Below are 20784 nucleotides of genomic sequence, written 5' to 3' on the forward strand. Positions count from 1 at the left end.
TTGGAACTGGAGGTATATTCAGGCTAGATCAGGGTCTGATTCGTACAGAAGTCTGGAAATGTCATGTTTAATATAAATAACTACTTCTCCAGATTTGTTTGCTTTAGATAAAACTTGATCAAAATTCTGGATTACTCCACTACAACTCCATATTCCTCAATATGACAGAAATAAATGGAATTGCAAACTTGCATCATTTAGGAGAGATTTACATTGTAAAATGTATTAAGTAGGTTAAAAGAACATCTATCTTACGTAGACAAAAGTGCTGGAGAAACTCAGCGGGTGAGGCAGCATCTATCTTAGGTAACCAGTTCAGTACAGTCCTTGAAGTGACCAATTTCCACTAGTTTTACCGAAACATATCATACCGAGAAACAGATGAACACAAGAAAATACCCTGCTGCATTCAAATCAGTAACAATTATTTTATTAAAAGGCATCAAGCCACTTTAGTGCATTTCAGCACAAATTAAACACCAAATGCAAATACATTTCTCCAGAAAGGCCTCAGACATTTACCGCTGGCAATGGATAGCTAACCATATGTCAGATAATATCCAATTCTATTTTCTGATTGGCGTACCAACATTAGGACTATGATTCAGAATCAAAATAATGTTCAAATGCTCTCCTAGTATCTTGACCACAGAATATTGAACCTCAACCACTTGATACCACTCGGGTCAAGATAATTTTTGACACTGAATATTCACGTACGAAAAATGAGACATAGTCTTTAATATTTTTCAAGAACACTATATTCTTTGCTTAATTACATATCATATAAATTTATTTGACTCGCCTCCAATCTACAATCGGCACATAGGTGGGATTTCAGCTTTGCCTGGTCACAGTTGAAGGTACTTTGTTTTGGTGATGGGAGTGTCTTAGCTAGTTTGAGTTGCAGTCACCGAATCTATCTTGTTCACTCTCAGTTCCATGCCTGATGTCACTACAGATCACCTACAGCATTGTAAACATTGCAAATGCTGACTTCAGCTACCATAGAAAAGTTCCTAACAAGCTAGATGAACTGGGAAAAAAAAATTACATTGTCAATGGCTTTTGGTAGAACAATCAATGAGTTAGCAATTTTCACTAACGTGTCAGTATTACTTGAAAAATATACTATTACTTTATTTCTATCTTTTGGGTGAAAGAGGGATAAATAACTACATATTTTTGCCTATAACGAACAATTTATAGTGCATAAAGTTAAACAAAGTAGAGACCAATTCCAAATACAGATAATACAGATTTCAGTTATGACTTCAGTTCCATAACTATGATCATACTTTAAATTTAAAATATTCACAAAGGAAGTTGTAATTACATAAACAAAGAATAATTTATTTGCTTGGAAACATACAGCTGTATAGTGTAGTAGCCATTACAAATGGATATTAGTTTGAGATCAGTCCCATTACAAATGATCAATTAAGATTACTTGCTACTTCTAGCACTCTATTCTATCAAGTGGATTTCAATTTTACTTGTCTGATATGTTTTCATTATTTAATTTGCATTATAGTAATTGCACTTTTAACTTTCAAAGTAGTTAAATAAATATGGAATTTGCCTTTCAAAGAAAAATCATAAAAATGGCCAGAGATGATAGTTTACCAATAATGTATTAAAAATGTGCTTTGTACCGCAATAATGCAACTACATTTTGTACTGTTTGATCAGACTGTGATCTGTCTGGAACAGCACCATTGGAAGATGCTACACACAATTTGTATTTAAATGATAAAATCCAATAGGATTATTGGAAACTTGAAACAAATGTATTATTTGCATGTCCTTAGCCAACTGGATTAAAATCTATAGCCTGAGGGCTATTTCAAGTGTAGCATTCCCATCCATTGCTTGCCATAGAATGTAAAGTTTCATGTTTTTCCTGAACTTGTAGCACATAATTGGCTCTCAAAAAAGATGCCACTCTACAGCAAGGACAAAATAAAGAACAAACAAATATTCTTGGCACATTACATTTTCTCGAGGAAATATTAAACATTGCTGAATCAATAGCTGAAATTCAACTTAACGAAGGGGTAGTGAAATAGTTAGCATGTATACACTGTATTTAATGATCAAACATGTAGTGAAAAATCAAAAGTATTGTCTCAGCTTTTGAATTTGATAATATTTTAAACATTAGAGATTCAATAATTAAATAGCTAGTGGAGGCTGCTCTAATCAAAGTAGCATTTTCTTCATTCATTTCGCCTCATATTATACAATCTCCCACCATTGTCTTTTGCAATGTTTTCAAATGTGTAAACTGCATGGTGCTGTTACAGGCAGTGAAGTGCATATCACAAAGATTTTAAACATTTAACCTGCAATTTTGAGGCTTTGATCAAATTGAATGGCGGTGCAGGCTCGAAGGGCCGAATGGCCTACTCCTGCACCTATTTTCTATGTTTCTATATGTTTCTATGTTTCAATCTACAATGGTATTCAGTAACATAATTTGTGGTGGAAAGGTTAAGATGTTACAGTATCAAACAAAGAAAAATAAATCCATCAGCTTGCAAGTTAAATTTCATTCACTGGATCTGACAATTATGAATTCCAATTCGTCCATGTGATGCAGTCACATAGCTGAGGTGCTTTCTCAAATATGTTTCCTTCACTAATGCAAGACACAATATCAGAGCTTCATTGTATTGCAGGGTTTTTTCAGACAATGACAACAAAAAATAAAATCACTATTTTAAAATACAATTCATTCACTTAATAGCAACAACAAGCAACAAATCAAATTCTCTTACAGCAACAACCACAACTTCAAAGAAATTTGTTCCCTTAAAAATCTGAAATATTTAACCTTTACTGTAATATACAGTAGTTATATTCACATTCCAACTGTAAAGGTTACCCTACAGTGAAAAATGCTGGACTTTCCAACAAAAGGATAAACAGACGGCTCAGTTATTGCTACGAAATCTGTCACTATCAGTTGTTGTTCAAACTGGAGTTTCTTAGCTCAACATTTACAACCAACTAATGTTACAATTGTAACAATGTTACGCTCAATATCATTCTGGGCTCAGAATTGATAAAAAATAAAGCACATATGCAACTGTGTGGGTCAGCAGGGGAGAGGAATAGACTCACCCATTATCTTAATGTTTGAATAATTATGCATATCAAGTTAGTGAACATGGAGAAAAATTTGAAGGGACAACAAAAGATTAAGATTCAAATCACGCCACACATTAACTAGAATGTCATTTTGCAAAGCTAATTCTAAAAATAAGTTTATTTACTTTGCTAACTTTTGGACATAAAAATCCGATCAGGTATACATAGAACATAAAATTAAAATTGATGTGGAGTTGGCGAATTAAGTCTATCGATGTTTCATCTTATTCATGGTTATACCATCAAATTGGCCCACTGGTTTGCCAACCAATTAGGCCAAGTAATCTTTTGTTGATAACCTCCATCAATTCTAAAGTTCCATCAAAGATAAATAACCCATCCATGGTATTAGTAACAAGACATCATCCCAGCTCCTAAGTTTCAAACTGTTAAGACATTTATCCACCCTGAGAACCAGAGGAAGCATTTAAAATGAGCAGATAAACTGTGCTCAGTACTTTAGCAATATGCTGTTTCTGCAACGGTTTAAAATATCCTTTTGTTTTAATCCCCAAAAAATGGCTTTGATTTTATGTTCAGATCTAGGAAAATATTTGGACGTCCAGCTTTGTCATGCTAGTCACTCATGCGATTGTCAGGTACTGATGGTAGAACAAACCAAAAAGACTTGTGGAGAACAGGCAAGCTGCAATCCACCAGGTTAGAAAGGAGAGGAGGCCTCGGAAGAGCAATGGAGTGAAAACATTCTGCAGGCCATCCAGTGCCATTGTTATTTGTGCAACTGTCAGCTTCTGGTTTTCATTGTCTGCAAGGGCAGGTGATTGGACAGAGTTAAAGCCTTCAACGATCTCCTTAGGAGACACATACGAAGATTCTGAGAGGAGTCCCCAGGAATGGTGACCTGTTTTATGAAATATAAATGAAAGTCATTTTCCAATCGTTACTTTCAAACTCATAACATTTTCAATTAACAAAGAAACATGCAAAGAAACAGATAAAGGCATTATTGCCCCAATAAAGGTAAAAAAAATTACAAAGATTATCACAATCTCAAGAGATGAATTTGAATGATATAAATGCAAAACAACAGTCTGCTTGTTGGAAAGATTAAATAACCTTACAATATTTATAGAGTCATAGTTATACAGTGTGGAAAAAGGCCCTTAGGTCTAACTTGACCACACCAGCCAACGTCCCAGCTACACTAGTCCCACCTGCCCGCATTTGGCCAATATCCCTCCAAACCTGTCCTATCAATGTACCTGTCTAGCTGTTTCTTAAACGTTGGGATAGTCCCTGCCTCAACTACCTCCTCTGGCAGCTTGTTCCATACACCCACCACCTTTGTGTGGCAAAAATACCCCTCAGATTCGTATTAAATCTTTTCCCCTTCACCTTAAACCTATGTCCTCCGGTCCTCAATTCACAAACTCTGGGCAAGAGACTGCGCATCTACCCGATCAATTCCACATGGTTTTATAAGATCACCCCTCATCCTCCCAAGCTTCAAGGAATAGAGGCCCAGCCAACTCAACCGTTCCCTACAGCTCAGACCCTCTAGTCCTGGCAATATCCCCGTAAATTATCTCTGTACCCTTTCCAGCTTGACATCTTTCCTATAACATGGCGCCCAGAAACACAGAACTGAACACAATACTCTAAATGAGGCCTCACCAAAGTCTTACATAACTGCAACATGACTTCCCAACTTCGATACTTAATAATCTGACATATGAAGGCCAATGTGCCAAAAGCCTTTTTGACCACCCTATCAATCTCGACCTTCAAGGAACTATGCACCTGTACTCCTAGAGCCCTCTGCTCTACAACACTCTCCAGAGCCCTGCCATTCACTGTGTAGGTTCTGCCCCTGTTAGACATCCCAAAATGCAACACTTCACATTTCTGTGTTCCATTAACCAGTCCTCAACATACCTGGCCAATCGATCAAGATCCTGCTGCAATTTTTCACAACCATCTTCACTATCTGCAAAACCACCTACTTTTATATCATCTGCAAACATACTATTCTTACAATATATGTTCTCATCCAAGTCATTGATATAGATAAACAGTAACGGGCCCAGAACCAAACCCTTAAGGGGCTTTCCCACTGCGGCGACCTAATCCGCGAGTTCTGGCGAGTTTGCCCTCGACTCATACTCGCAGCATGGTCGACACGAGGTCGTAGGAGGTTTTTGTAACTCTCCTTCATGCTCCAGAGTAGCCCCCTCCAGCATCTCCTCCAAACTCATCTATTGCATCCGCTGCTCTAGATGTCAGCCGATCTACATCGGTGAGACCAAGCGGAGGCTTGACGATCGCTTCGCCGAACACCTCCGCACGGTCTGCAATATCCAACCTGACCCCCCGGTAGCTCAGCACTTCAACTCCCCCTCCCATTCCGTATCCGACCTCTCTGTCCTGGGTCTCCACCATGGCCAGTGCGAGCAACACCGGAAATTGGAGGAACAGCACCTCATATTCCGCTTGGGGAGTCTGCATCCTGGGGGCATGAACATTGAATTCTCCCAATTTTGTTAGCCCTTGCTCTCTCCTCTCCTTCCTCAGCCCTCGGGCTCCTCCTAATACTTTTTCCTTTCTTCTCCCCGCCCCCCCCCCCCCCCCCACCCCACATCAGTCTGAAGAAGGATTTCATAGAAACATAGAAAATAACTCCCTCTTAAATATAGCCAATGAACTGGCCTCGACTACATCGGTGAGACCAAGCGGAGGCTTGACGATCGCTTCGCCGAACACCTCCGCACGGTCTGCAATATCCAACCTGACCCCCCGGTAGCTCAGCACTTCAACTCCCCCTCCCATTCCGTATCCGACCTCTCTGTCCTGGGTCTCCACCATGGCCAGTGCGAGCAACACCGGAAATTGGAGGAACAGAACCTCATATTCCGCTTGGGGAGTCTGCATCCTGGGGGCATGAACATTGAATTCTTCCAATTTTGTTAGCCCTTGCTGTCTCCTCTCCTTCCTCAGCCCTCGGGCTCCTCCTAATCCCTTTTCCTTTCTTCTCCCCGCTCCCCCCCCCCCCCCCCCCCCCACCCCCCATCAATCTGAAGAAGGGTTTCATAGAAACATAGAAAATAACTCCCTCTTAAATATAGCCAATGAACTCGACTACCTTCTGTGGCAGAGAGTTCCAGAGATTCACCACTCTCTGTGTGAAAAATGTTTTTCTCATCTCGGTCCTAAAGGATTTCCCCTTTATCCTTAAACTGTGACCCCTTGTCCTGGACTTCCCCAACATCAGGAACAATCTTCCTGCATCTAGCCTGTCCAACCCCTTAAGAATTTTGTAAGTTTCTATAAGATCCCCCCTCAATCTTCTAAATTCTAGTGACCCGATCGGCCTGAAACGTTTGACTATTTCCTTCGCTCCATAGATGCTGCTGCACCCGCTGAGTTTCTCCAGCACTTTTGTGTACCTGAGGTCTTCTACATAGTTGAAGGAGGTCTTCAAAATGACATTTTTTCCAAACTCTTCTAAACTCGCCAATTAGGTCGCCGCAGTGGGACACCCCCTTAAGGCACACCACTAGTCTCAGGTCTCCAGTCCGAGAAGCAGCCTTCCACCATTACCCTCTGCTTCCTTCCATGAAGCCAATTTTCTATCCATTCAGCTATCTCTCCTTAGATCCCATGTGGTTTATGAATGATGTTGTTTAGTCTGATTGAATGTATGTGATCACCTTGTTTCCATATCCCTTAATTCTTTCCCCACAAACACCTGCCCCAGCTATTGTTCACAATTGCCAAATTGTCTCCATCAATCTCAAACTCTGACAACTGTTTCACTGTGCTGCAAAGCTGCCCTCCTGTCCATGCCACAGCTTCTGCCAGCAGCCATGTTGTATGGTGCTTCCCAGAGTTGAGACCACTGACCCTCCTACCCTATGGTATACCTGCAAACCACCCTCCCACTTTGAGCTGCAGTCAATGCCCATCTTTCTGTACAGTTCATGTTGTGCTCTCTAAACATATCCACTTCTCCCAAGATTAAGCTGCATTGATTTCCCCTTTCTGAATTGTTAACTAAATCTGGAAATAGTTGATATGGATTGTATATAATGTGAGAATACAATTATTTAAAAAAAAACAATCACAAATAAAAATCCAATATGGCTTAATTGATTTGTATACAAAATTTGGAAATTGCATAAAATTGCAGTGGAAGATCTGCCCTCAAATCTGTCAATTGACAAAATCTCACGCTACTCAGAAGGGATGGACCATGAATCAGGAATGAAACTTAGCTAAAAGCAGGCATTTCTGCAGTTACAGAAACTGTGCGTGCAACTAGCCAACAGAGGGCTCTCTCACACGTTCTGTAGCAGTGGCTCAGCAAAAGATTGGATTTTACAATATTTGTAACATAAAAATTGCATTGTTTTCAATTGTTTCCATATCATTAAAGCAGAATCAACAAATTGGTGTCAAAGCTACAGCTTTAAACAAAATACTTGCAGATTTTGATAGAAGTAAATAGCATGCAGCAACACAGTTTCCATTTCCACTTCTCCCCTAGCTACCTAGTTTTCATTCTCCTTAGAAACTGCCAGTTTGGTGGAGTACTATTGCATGGATGCATGCAAGCCCCATGGCAACATTACATATAACTGTGTAGCCCTGCTCAAAGATTGCTGTCATATTGTTCTTACCTCATGTTCATACAGTACGGAATCAGGTCCAGCAGCCCAATTTGCCCGTGCTGACCAAGATGCCCCATCAACACTAGTTCCATCTGCCTGCATTTGACCTATCTCTCTAAATCTTTCCAATCCATGTACCTGTCCAAATGTTTAAATATTGTTATAGTACCTGCCTCAACTACCTCTTTCTGCAGCTCATTCCATATTAGGACATTATTGCCATAGAGGGAATGCAGAGAAGGTTCACCAGACTGATTCCTGGGATGTCAGGACTGTCTTATGAAGAAAGACTGGATAGACTTGGTTTATACTCTCTAGAATTTAGGAGATTGAGAGGGGATCTTATAGAAACTTATAAAATTCTTAAGGGGTTGGGCAGGCTAGATGCAGGAAGATTGCTCCCGATGTTGGGGAAGTCCAGGACAAGGGGTCACAGCTTAAGGATAAGGGGGAAATCCTTTAAAACCGAGATGAGAAGAACTTTTTTCACACAGAGACTGGTGAATCTCTGGAACTCTCTGCCACAGAGGGTAGTCGAGGCCAGTTCATTGGCTATATTTAAGAGGGAGTTAGATGTGGCCCTTGTGGCTAAGGGGATCAGAGGGTATGGAGAGAAGGCAGGTACGGGATACTGAGTTGGATGATCAGCCATGATCAGATTGAATGGCGGTGCAGGCTCGAAGGGCCGAATGGCCTACTCCTGCACCTAATTTCTATGTTTCTATATAACCACTACCCTCTGTTCAAAAAAATATTATTTTTTTTCTGCTCTCACCTTAAACCCATATCCATTGGCTCTTGATCCCACTACTCTGGATAAAAGACTGTTCTGTCACCTTATCTATTCCCCACATGATCTTATACATCTCTAAGATCAACCCTCAACCTCCTGTGCTCCAAGGAACATAGTCCTAGCCTACCCAACTTCTCCCAATAACTCAGCACCTCAAATCCTGGCAACACACTCATAAATCGTCTCTGCATTCCTTCCACCGTAACATGTAAACAGACTTTCCAAGAGAGACAATCGGGCAACAAATGTAGGCAGAAATGTTGCATTTTCCTTCATGGTAAACTTGTAATTGCAGTGAATTAAACACTATGTTGGCTGATATCACGAGAGAACTAGATAGGGCTCTTAAAGATAGCGGAGTCAGGGGATATGGGGAGAAGGTACTGATTGGGGATGATCAGCCATGATCCCATTGAATGGTGGTGCTGGCTCAAAGGGCCGAATGGCCTACTCCTGCACCTCCATTCAATGTGATCATGGCTGATCATCCCCAATCAGATCCCCAATCTATTGAATCAAACTCAGGATATTCAGGTAAATTATGGCCAAAGAGCAGGTAGATTCTAGTTTTTACCACCCAACTACCGAGGGAACAAAATTAACAAGAATTGAGCAAAAAAACTGTTGAAGGAACTTCGTGGTTCAGGCAGCATCTTTGGTGCGAAATGGACAGACAATATTTCGGGTCGAGGCTCTTCATCCACCTTAAGGGATCTGACCCAAAATATTGGCCATTCATTTCCCTCCACGGATGCTGCCTGGCCCTCAGTTCTTTCTGCAGTTTTTTTGCTCCATATTCCAGCATCTGCAGTCACTTGTGTCAATCAGGAATTAAAAATCATCAGTATTTCATACCAACAGAAGTTGAATTGAAAATGAACCAACAAATCACTTACCCATGGTTTTTAAAAGCAGTGTTGTATGAAGAAGCATAATCGCAGGTGCCACATATTGAAGTGCAATTACACAAAGATAATAAAAAACCCGGGCAACCTTTAAGCAAGAAAAACAACTTTATTTTATCTTCATTGACAGGCTGTTTGCCTTAAAAACAAAGCATGCCTTTGATACATCACCATCTCAAGCTCAATTCTTAGCAAATATTATTAGTTATTATATTGTGATTCTTCACTAAACTCACTGACAGAATGGCATCCTCTAATATGTTCCTCATCAAAAACATTTCAGATGTTTGTATAATATGAAGCTATCTGTTTTTCCCTACCTTTACAAAATTTACAATGTTCAAACATTAACACACCAGTCCATATAAATTGTCCATTCAGCACTCAGCGTGGGAGCTGACTGTGCAGTTATTACAAACTCATGTTTAAGAATTCTCCAGTGAGTGCAAAACACCAGCATGGTACAGTAAAATCCAAATTCCTCTCCCATGCTAAACATTATGACAATTTCAGCATTTTTAGTACAGTCCGCTGGCATCTGCCATTTCACTGATGGCAACTTAAAGAGTTTTTGTTCCTGCACAAGCGTGCAAAATAATCCTAACATGGAATAATGTTGACAAATAGTGACAATATTCCTGTCATTGCCTTGCAAAATCCTGTTCATTCTCTCAAGTATTTTCCTTTCTAGAGAAAGTTAAAACGTAATCAACTTAATCCGTCAGAGTTCTGTTTACAGAACTCCGACTGCACACCTGTACATGGTACTAACACCATCATCAAGTATGCAGATGATACAACGGTGATTGGCCTCATCAGCAACAACGATGAGTCGGCCTATAGGGAGGAGGTCCAGCTCCTAGCAGCATGGTGCGCTGACAACAACCTGGCCCTTAACTCCAAGAAGACCAAGGAGCTCATTGTAGACTTCAGGAAGTCTAGGGGCGGCACGCACACCCCATCCACATCAACGGGACGGAGGTGGAACGTGTTTCCAGCTTCAGGTTCCTGGGGGTCAACATCTCCGATGACCTCTCTTGGACCCACAATACCTCAACTCTGGTCAAGAAGGCTCACCAGCGTCACTTCTTCCTGAGGAGACTGAAGAAGGTCCATCTGTCTCCTCAGATTCTGGTGAACTTCTACCGCTGCACCATCGAGAGCATCCTTACCAACTGTATCACAGTATGGTATGGCAATTGCCCTGTCTCCGACCGGAAAGCACTGCAGAGGGTGGTGAAAATTGCCCAACGCATCACCGGTTCCTCGCTCCCCTCCATTGAGTCTGTCCAAAGCAAGCGTTGTCTGCGGAGGGCGCTCAGCATCTCCAAGGACTGCTCTCACCCCAACCATGGACTGTTTACCCTCCTACCATCCGGGAGGCGCTACAGGTCTCTCCGTTGCCGGACCAGCAGGTCCAGGAACAGCTTCTTCCCTGCTGCTGTCACACTACTCAACAATGTACCTCGGTGACTGCCAATCACCCCCCCCCCCCCCCCCCCCCCCCCCCGGACACTCTTCCCACAGGAAAAACACTATGACTGTATGCATGTAAATAGATTTCTTTATTGAAATCATATTCTATGTCGCTCTTCCAGGGAGATGCTAACTGCATTTCGTTGTCTCTGCACTGTACACTGACAATGACAATTAAAGTTGAATCTGAATCTTAAGAATAAATCTCTCAGTGAGCATGCAGGATGAAACAGTCAAAGTAAACATGCGTTACAAATGTTCCCCTATAAATTCAACACTATCACAACATTTAGTTAGCTTGCCCCAAAGTCACGGCTTGTGTTCTCTTTTCTCTAGTATCAACAGATCTCTCTCCTGCCATTTTCCTGTGCAACACTTAGTTGCTCGCATTCACCTTAATCCTTTTGGTATTCCCCATTTTCTTACCATCTTTTGCAGATCCTTCGTACTGATCCGCCCTGCCTCTTTCTTCATTTGTTCTATACTCTTTTGTGCTAAGTTTAGGTATGCTTGCAGGTGTTGGCGAATTAAGGCCAGTCGGAGAACACAGAGAAAGATAATAATCCACAGTCGCAATGAGTCATATGTAGCCTCTGACATTCTGTAAATCATTTAACAAAAGTATTTTTTAAACAAATGAGAGTCACAAAAATCTTGATTGGAATCTGTGAGTATAGCCCCTTCATCAAAATTCAATAAAATAAATGATTTTGTTTGTCTTGTTCAAAAAAGATGAATTTTTATGTTGATTTAACTTTTAGCTCTGTTGAATATCAAATGATAAATTAAAATAAGAAATGAATGTAATATAATACAAGACTGTTTTTCCTCAACTAAGATAGTTCAATAAGTTTGGGTTTACCACCTTCATGTTCAAATGAGAGGAAATCAAATAAATGTAAGGTTGAGTTTTCATCATGATTGCAACATGCAAATTATTTCTCAGCAATATCAGGATGTAGTTAATCAGGCTGACCTTAACTTAGCATAAAAGCCCATGGAACCGAGCAATGAATCACTTTGGAGCTACAGATCAGAAGATCATACAGATTCAAAAGCCAAATCTTAAATTATTTTGTTTTGTTAAGGCTCAACAAATAGAAACTGGTTATTAAAGCTAGTGCACTGTAATGTCAAACTAGTGAAAATCACCAAAGGTAATATTCTTGAATGGAATTTGTTATGCAAGAAAATTAATCAAACAAATATACTTACAAACCAATATTTTCTTTACCAAGTGGGGGATTCACGATATAGTCCTTTGTGATAGGTTTTACCCACAGAAGTACCATGATTAGTGGTGAAAGGAAATTCATATGAAGTAAAGTCCTAAAAAATCCAAACAATGACATTTATTATTAGTGAATATTTTGACCAACTAGAAAAGCATTTTTTTAAATATACTTAATTACATTCATGAAGAATGATTCATTAACTATATTTTAACAAATGCATCCCAGGAACTGGTGAAAATACTTTGATCTTAAGCAAATCCATAAAGCCATGATAGAAACCTAAATGTACCTACCTGCACCTGACAGCATCTCACAGAACTGCTAACAACTATCAGCCATTCTATGGCTTGTGTGTAGGCACATTGAAACTTCTCCAATAATGAACAATAATGAAACTGCTCCAATAATAAACTCAACCTTCCAATAGTAAAGAAAAGCGCAAGATACATTTTGCATGGTTAGGATTATTTTACTTTGCATGTTCTCCAAACATATTAGATATACCATACATAGATGCAATCAGTGCAAACTGATGTACAATAGATAGAGCAAAGGGGAATATGCAGAGTGCAGGATATAGTTCTCAGCATTGTAGCACACCATTTCCATAGTTCTCAGATATAGGACAGGATATGACTAGTAGCATAGATACATTTGAACAAATGGGTGTGGCGAATTTAGATTTTCAGAACGTTTTTTGAAAAGGTTCCATGCAAGGGATTGGTCAACAAAAAGTTAAAGGTCTTGGAATTATGAGTACTGATGTGGACTGAGAATTGGTTAACAGAAAGAAAGCAAAGAATGAGAATAAAATGATCTTTCTCAGATTGGCAGACTGAAGTAAACAGTGCATGTGCTGATCTACATCAATAATTTGGTTGAGGAGAGCAAAAGTTCACAAATTTGCTGATGATACAGAACTATATGGGATGCAAATGAGGAGGGAGGGGTATAAAAATAACATGCAGATATTGACAAGCTGCATGAGTGGGCAAGAAGATAGCAAAGGGAATAGATACAATGTTAAAAAAAAAAGTGAAATCGTCTATTTTAGGCCATTAAAATTAAAAATTAAAATAGATTATGTTTTAAATGGTGACAATTGGGAACTTTGATGTTAAAAGGTACTAAGACAACTTTGGACACGTCATTGAAAGTTGAAATGCAGATAATAATTAGAAAGGCAAATGGTATGTTGGCCTTTATTAAGAGAATATACAAGTACAAGGGTAAAGATATTTTTTTTCCAATTCTACAGAACCATCATTTATTTTCTTGAATGGGCACATTCACATATCAGCAGTAAGCTAATATTTCAGAAGTTATTCAATCAGTACAACTCACACATCCTTTCCCTTTTTCTTCACATGTATAAATGTTCTGGAATCTGGACAACTTTAGATCGGCCACCATTTATTGTCCAAGTCTAATCAAGAAGGCTGTGCAAAGCTGTCTTTTAGACTCGCTACACTCTGATATATCTAGTTCTAGGTGACCATAATGGTGCAACCGAGTGGGCTTTACAAACACAATAACTGCTAAAAACACTCAGCATCTGTGCCAAAAGAATTAATGCTTCATGCTGAAGACCTGTGGACATTTAACAGACACCATTTGGCATATGTTTAGAAGCCAGACAAAGGTGGCTAATTTCTTCTTAAGGCATCAGAGAACCAAAACAGGTATTGGTATATTATTCGGCGAGACTAAGTGGAGGTTGGGCGATCGTTTCGCCGAACACCTCCGCTCAGTCCGTAATAACCAACCTGACCTCCCGGTGGCTCAGCACTTCAACTCCCCCTCCCATTCCCAATCCGACCTCTCTGTCCTGGGTCTCCTCCATTGCCAGAGTGAGCAACAGCGGAAATTGGAGGAACAGCACCTCATATTCCGTCTGGGGACCTTGCGTCCGGATGGCATTAACATAGAATTCTCCCAATTTTGCTAGTCCTTGCTGTCTCCTCCCCTTCCTCAACCCTCTAGCTGTCTCCTCCCACCCTCCCATCCGCCCGCCCTCGGGCTCCTCCTCCTCCCCTTCTCCTTCCTTCTCCCCCCCCACCCCCCATCAGTCTGAAGAAGGGTTTCGGCCCGAAACGTCGCCTATTTCCTTCGCTCCATAGATGCTGCTGCACCCGCTGAGTTTCTCCAGCAATTTTGTGTACCATTGGTATATTATTGTCCTGTGCACAGAGATACAGTGAAAAGCTTTGTGCGATATCCAGGTAACTCACAAGTGCAATCTATAAATATTGGAGAATTATGTAGATACAAGGCTGTATATCCACCTATCACTCGCCAGACTTTCTCCTGCCCCCCATTCTTCCAGTGCCTCTTGTCCCTCCCCCTGACCCGCCAAGTTACTCCAGCACTGTGTCTTTTTTGGGAGAATGAGGTGTTGGATGCGCAGTTTGGAGAGGTGAAAGGCATAGACCAGGGGGACTCGATCCTTGTTTTGTCTGGGGGGGGGTGGGGGGGAAACAAGAGCAGAAGTGTGGGAAATAGGGACTACAAGTATGAGGGCTCTACCCACAACAGCACAGGAGAAACTACAATTACAGAAGATGGACTGGTGGGGTTAGGTATGGGGAGCAATTGGACAGGCTGTTACTGTTTTTCCTGGAGATGATGAGGCCGAAGGTTGATATTAGAGGTTATAAAACTAACAAGTTATAAAACTAAGAGGTTATAAAACTAAGAGCATAGCTATGATAAATAATAATGGTCTTAAATGGCAGATAATGCACTTTCTCCTCAGGTAAGCAAATCTAAAATGAGAGGCCTATGTATAAGGTGAGGAGGGAATCGTTTCACTTAGAGGATGGTGACGATATGGAACGAGCTGCCAGAGGGTTGAGGCAGGTACAATTACAATGTTTAAATGCTATTTGGACAGAAACATGGATTGACAAGGCTTCGAAGGATATGAGCAAAATGCAGGCAAAGTGTTTAGTATTGATAGGCACCTTGGTCAGTATCGACAGGTCGGGCTGAAGGGCCTATTTCTATGCTGTACAACTAAATGAATCTATATGTGCCTACATGGAAAATAAACTAGATTAAATGCAATTTATTACAACACAATTTCAATGATAAATAGTTTAGGCAGGAGTCATGCTTATTTTGGTCAGGATGAGCTAACTTTCATGTTCAGTGTACTGTATGATAGTTATGTAGCATCTCTTTCACATGAGTAAGCATCACCATGATCCAAGAAATGCAAACTTTTCTTTATGACATAAAAGGAGGCAATTTTAACCCATTTAGTCTACACTAGCTCACAAAGCAATCATAGACTCCCAACTTTTTTATTCTCCCCAGTAATATATTCTTCCCACATTCCCATCAAGAGAGAGAGAGAGGGAGGTGCAGAAATATCAGTGAAACAGTAATATATTTTCTGCTGTATCAATGGAAACATCAATGCATGTCACTCTCAATTTGCATTTTGATGTTCTAATGATATTGCATGCAAACAAAAGCTGTAGCTAATTTATACACCAGTTATTGGAATTAATAAATAATCAGTTTCAATAATGTCAATTGAAAGATTACAAAAACTAAGTTTTCAGAAGATAAATGCTCTCATCAAATAATTCTATATGTCCTTTACATCCAACTAATAGAAACGATGATGCTTTCATTTAAGGTATCATTATAAAGATTACAAGAGTAAGAGTACAAAAGGTTACACTGCAGGGAAGGGTTAGCCTCGAGTGGAGCCTAAATCCACGACCTTCTCCTCTCTAGGCTTGTGGTGTTAAAATATTACATTTGTTACCACTGAGTCAGAGTTGATACCTTCAAACGAAGTTCACAATCTGCTTTCCAAAACATATATTACTTTTCCTATATTTGTTATTTTCCATTTCTGCTTTCTGTTGACTTAGTTCAGTGTCATGATTTAAAAAGCATATTATTGAGTCACCTGTAGGACAACAGTAGTACAGGTGCACAACCTTTTATCCGAAGATCCAAATAACGAAAACCTCCGAATAGCGGCCATTTTTTCGGTCCTTGAAGAAAGGTCCTTGAAAACGTTCACCGAGGGCGGCCCGCAGAGGTGACAGCGGAACCTCCGGTCGGTCCTCGAAGAAAGGGGAACTAAATCCCCATTCATAAAAGAGAAGGTGAGGGTATATTGCGCGGGAGGGTTAATAATTGACAATATGCTGCTGCCTGCCCGCTGAGTTAAAAAGTTCCCACGGTAGACTCACGATACACAGTGTTTCGTGAGTCTTGCATGGGAACTTTTTAACTCAGCGGGGCAGGCAGCAGCAGATTGTCGCTCCCTTCAGTTTCACCCCACCTACACCCCTCTGCTTCCCGGCCATGTGTGTGACCCCTTCCCTCTCCTCTCCAGCTCCCCGCCCATTGCACCGGCGCGGGGGCTTTGCACTGTCACCGGAGACGTCAGGACCAACGGGACACCGACCCCAGGCCCACCGCAAGCACGGAGATCCCAGAGACCCACAGCCAACAGCAGCCCAGCCCCGTTCCAACTCCAGAGGAAAACTGCAAACTGGCCGGAGACGTCAGGACCACCAGAAGCCGTTCCCCGAGCTGCGCCCCCTCATCGGGACACCGACCCCCAGGCCCACTGCAAGCACGGAGATCCCAGAGACCCACAGCCAACAGCAGCCCAGCCCAGCCCCGCTCCAACTACAGAGGAACCTGGGTTGCGGATGACGGGGCGCAGCTCGGGGCGTCGTAGGGGCCCATCGGGGAGCGGGTTCCTGTTGGTCTTGACGTCTCCGGCCACCTGCCATCCTCCGGGAACCGTACCGCCCTTGCAGGAGAGTGGGGTTGTTTGCAGTTGCAGAGGGAGGGGGCAAGGGCGGTACAGTTCCCAGTCTCAGCTCCAGTCCAGGGGGGTGGCCGGAGACGTCAGGACCAACGGGACACCGACCCCCAGGCCCACTGCAAGCACGGAGATCCCAGAGACGCACAGCCAGCAGCAACTCCAGCCCAGCCCCGCTCCAACTCCAGAGGAACACGTAGGGGCAGAAGCTGATGGTGTGCAAGGTACGTCTTGTTCTTCGGGTGGCGGATGAGGGGGCGCAGCTCGGGCTGTGGGCATACTGCCACTTGTCGCCGTAGCGGCCCATTAGGGAGCGGATTCCTCTGGAGTTGGGGGGGGGGGGGGGGGGGGTATTGTGCTGTTTGATCGCCCCCCTGCTATCCCAGGGACAGGGAGACACAGCGGCTTTTTAGACTGGTGGGCAATCACTTCCAAAGTTCTGCCCACACAGTCAGTACACCTCTCCTACACTGCATTTCATACAAACATTTATTCTGCAAGAAAAAACTACATTGAAGGCTCAAACTCGCGACCGAGTTTACTGCCGGGATCAAGGCGCAAACTCGCGACCTTGCGGATATGAGCCGAGCACTCTACCACTGAGCCAGCCATTAAAATCTACGCTAAAAAAATTCCATTCCGAAGACCGACAAATTCTGAATTACGAAAAGTGTCTGGTCCCAAGGCTTTCGGATAAAAGGTTGTGCACCTGTATTGTCAAAGGGTTGTCACTCACGTTTGTACCGAGGTTGACAGGGGAAAAGTTATTATGGAATGTATACCGCGGCCACATTCCAATCAGCACAAAACCATCTAAAATAATGGGAATGTACTCGACAAAGACTATATAGTGCAGTAAACACAAAAGTAAAGCTGAATAATTTGCAATATTAAATTGCAATTACAGAATGTATAGCTGCAATTTGACATCCTTGGAAAATGATAAATTGGGTCTAGCTTGAGAGAACAATTTGCAAAAACCAAAATTAACACATTGTGACTGTATATGGATCAACAGGTATGGAAGAGCTGCAAAAGGTAGATCAAAGGCCAAGGATGGTTCAAACGGTACAGTGGCACCTGTGGCCAGATTGGTTACTCTGGAAGTAGAATTTCACTACCATGTTAGAAATGTTGACTCCAAACTGCAAGCATGTTCTACAACAGTATGATGGTTAAATAGTTGTGAGGGAAAAACCTGCACCAATAGGATATTTACCCCTTATGCTTCACTTACAGCTAAAAATGCTTACATTTGCTGTAGTGCTGAGTAATTTGCTTAACTTCTAGGCCAAAGTAAATTATAGGGACCCATATCCATCCAGATCCAAAATCTGGGGCATGGATTTAAGCATTTCACAGGGGAGGTTGGAAAGGAAAATAAGATTTGCCTATAGTAGAAATTCAAAGCTTATTGCATGAAAGGGAATAAAAGGCAGAACCCCTCACTCTATTTAATAGGCACTTGTTTGTGTACTTGCAAGGCTGTGATCTGTAGAGTTAAAGATCCACTGTTGAATTAAGCTGGGGGAGCATTAACATCTTGTAGGGTTTTTGCCAGCCCGACTGGCAAAACCCCCCAGTTAAATGGTCGAAACATCATTCAGCAAGAAACATCATTCAGATAAGGAAACCGAGGACAAGCTGATGTACAAGAAAGTATGAATGTTGGAGTGGTAGACAGCTTCAGAACATCAGAATATAGTCTGCAGCTAATGAAATATTCAAAGTACGGTCATTGTTTAAATGCAGGAAATCGACTAACAGGACGGGACGACAGATGGCACAATGGGCTAAGTGTTCGGCTGGCAACCGGAAGGTAGCTGGTTCGAATCCCGCTTGGAGTGCATACTGTCGTTGTGTCCTTGGGCAAGACACTTCACCCACCTTTGCCTGTGTGTGTCCTTGGGCAAGACACTTCACCCACCTTTGCCTGTGTGTGTGAATGTAATTATGTGAAGCACTTTGGGGTCAATGCAAGTTGACTAAAAATGTGCTATATAAATAAAGAAAGAAAAAAAACATGGAGGGCAATGGACAAGCAACACCATATTACCAGTCTTGGTTATGTACTTGCTGTACATAAACATACAATTGACATAAATGTGACATCCAAAACGGACCAGCATGAGAATCCAAAAGGTCAGTGCCAATATATTGTTGCCATCCAATAAGAATATTAATACATAAGAATATTAATCATGTTTCTAAACATCTAAACCACATTGTCATTGGAAAGGGACACAATGCCTGAAACACCAATGAAATTCTTCTTGCGCAGCAGAATAAATCATAGCTCTTGACCACCTTGTCAGTTATGATGCAATGATTAGTCTTCCAATACGAGAAAGATTTATTTACACTGGTAACAGGTGCCCAGTCTATCGAACTTCTCCCTGAATAGAAGTGGAGATCTTAGTCATAGAATCAATCCTCAAGAGAGATTGTGCATCCATTACAGGTCTGAGGTTTACTGATGTTTTGAAGAATGTTGTAAAGAACAGTAACAATCACATTTCATGGAATATTAATTTTAGCAGGGATCCAATCAGAATGGGATAAAACCTCACTTGGTAACCAATATTAAAATAATTCATAGGGCTGAGTGCATCAATTAACTCATTGTAATGTTCCAGATTCAATCCTGTACCTGCACAAGAACTCTAAACTGATGCACCAGTTTCAGAATGTCAATCACACATCAGTGATAATGTCAGATCTCACCTTTAAAAGCACCACTTTGCAGGAACAAGTTGACATATCCACCAATGATTGTCTCTTTAATGATCAATCTGGATTGAGAGAAGGTAGAGTCTGCATCTATTCTTCCTCAGCACAAGTACTTTGTTTCAGATAGTTGAATCTGAAAATTAGAACTAATGAGTTGGTTCCAATGATGCATGTCGATTTACCTCAAGTTTATTGAAAAAAGGGACAAGTCATTGGCCTGGCACAGAACTTGCTGTGCAGTGTGGCAGACATAAGATAGTTTTTGTCTTTAACTTCTTTTAGGTTTAGGAGATAATTTTGTTTTGCATCTGATCTGGAATATGCAGCAAAACTCATGCATTATAATTATAAATAGGGGGAATAGTGTAACATAAACTAACTGAAACAAGTCTTCCTGAGAATTGAACTGATTTTCCCACTGGTTTGTGCCTACACCGTGCTGCACAAATCCTTTTTACAGAAGGTTAATACAAACACAAAACCAAAATGATGATTAAGGACTGATGGATGGCAAGAGCTACTTACACAACATGCAAGATATTAAAAACATTGGATGATGTTTCAAAAGAGCACCCAGAGTCCGCAGATTCATTTGGCTTTGATTAAGATACGAATATAAAAACAAATAAATTCTCCACTGCTAATTATTTATATCAGATTCTGGCCAAGACATGCAATTTGCTTAGACTTAAAATTATTGTAGATAAATGCAATTTTGTTTTGTTCAAGTAGTGAAGCTTCAGTTAATTTTAAATATAATAATTATAAAGTTTCTTACTGCGTTAACTTGTCTTTTGCAAGATTCAGGGCATCCAGGTGCATCTGAGCCAGTCGCAGGCCAGGAAATGTCAGAAGAGCGCCAATGAAAGCACAAAGAACAGCCAGGACCATTTTAAAGGTCAGTTTTGAGATAGGACCTCTGGAATAAATTATTAAAGAAAATAAAAACAATCACGCATACAAATAGTGGAAATGATTCATCCAAAAGGTATTACAAGATGAAATTAAAAAGATGAAGCTAAAACATTTGTTGGGTACAGAATATTAAAATCTAATTAGTTACCAT

General features: G+C 41.1%; 1 protein-coding gene across 1 annotated transcript in view; it reads right to left on the bottom strand.

The window, feature by feature from the left end:
* Window positions 1–404: 404 nt before the first annotated feature.
* tmem161b (transmembrane protein 161B) overlaps window positions 405–20784 on the bottom strand; it is a 54637-nt gene continuing 34257 nt past the window's right edge. The window contains exons 8-12 of the mRNA XM_033017247.1: window positions 20497–20637; window positions 12171–12284; window positions 11382–11556; window positions 9471–9567; window positions 405–4015 (exon numbers count right to left, since the gene is read on the bottom strand). Coding sequence (XP_032873138.1) covers window positions 3738–4015; window positions 9471–9567; window positions 11382–11556; window positions 12171–12284; window positions 20497–20637 — 805 coding nt within the window. The 3' untranslated portion in view covers window positions 405–3737. The remainder of the gene's footprint in view (window positions 4016–9470; window positions 9568–11381; window positions 11557–12170; window positions 12285–20496; window positions 20638–20784) is intronic.

Source organism: Amblyraja radiata, chromosome 3 (assembly GCF_010909765.2).
Source record: "Amblyraja radiata isolate CabotCenter1 chromosome 3, sAmbRad1.1.pri, whole genome shotgun sequence".
Taxonomy (NCBI): Eukaryota; Metazoa; Chordata; class Chondrichthyes; order Rajiformes; family Rajidae; genus Amblyraja; species Amblyraja radiata.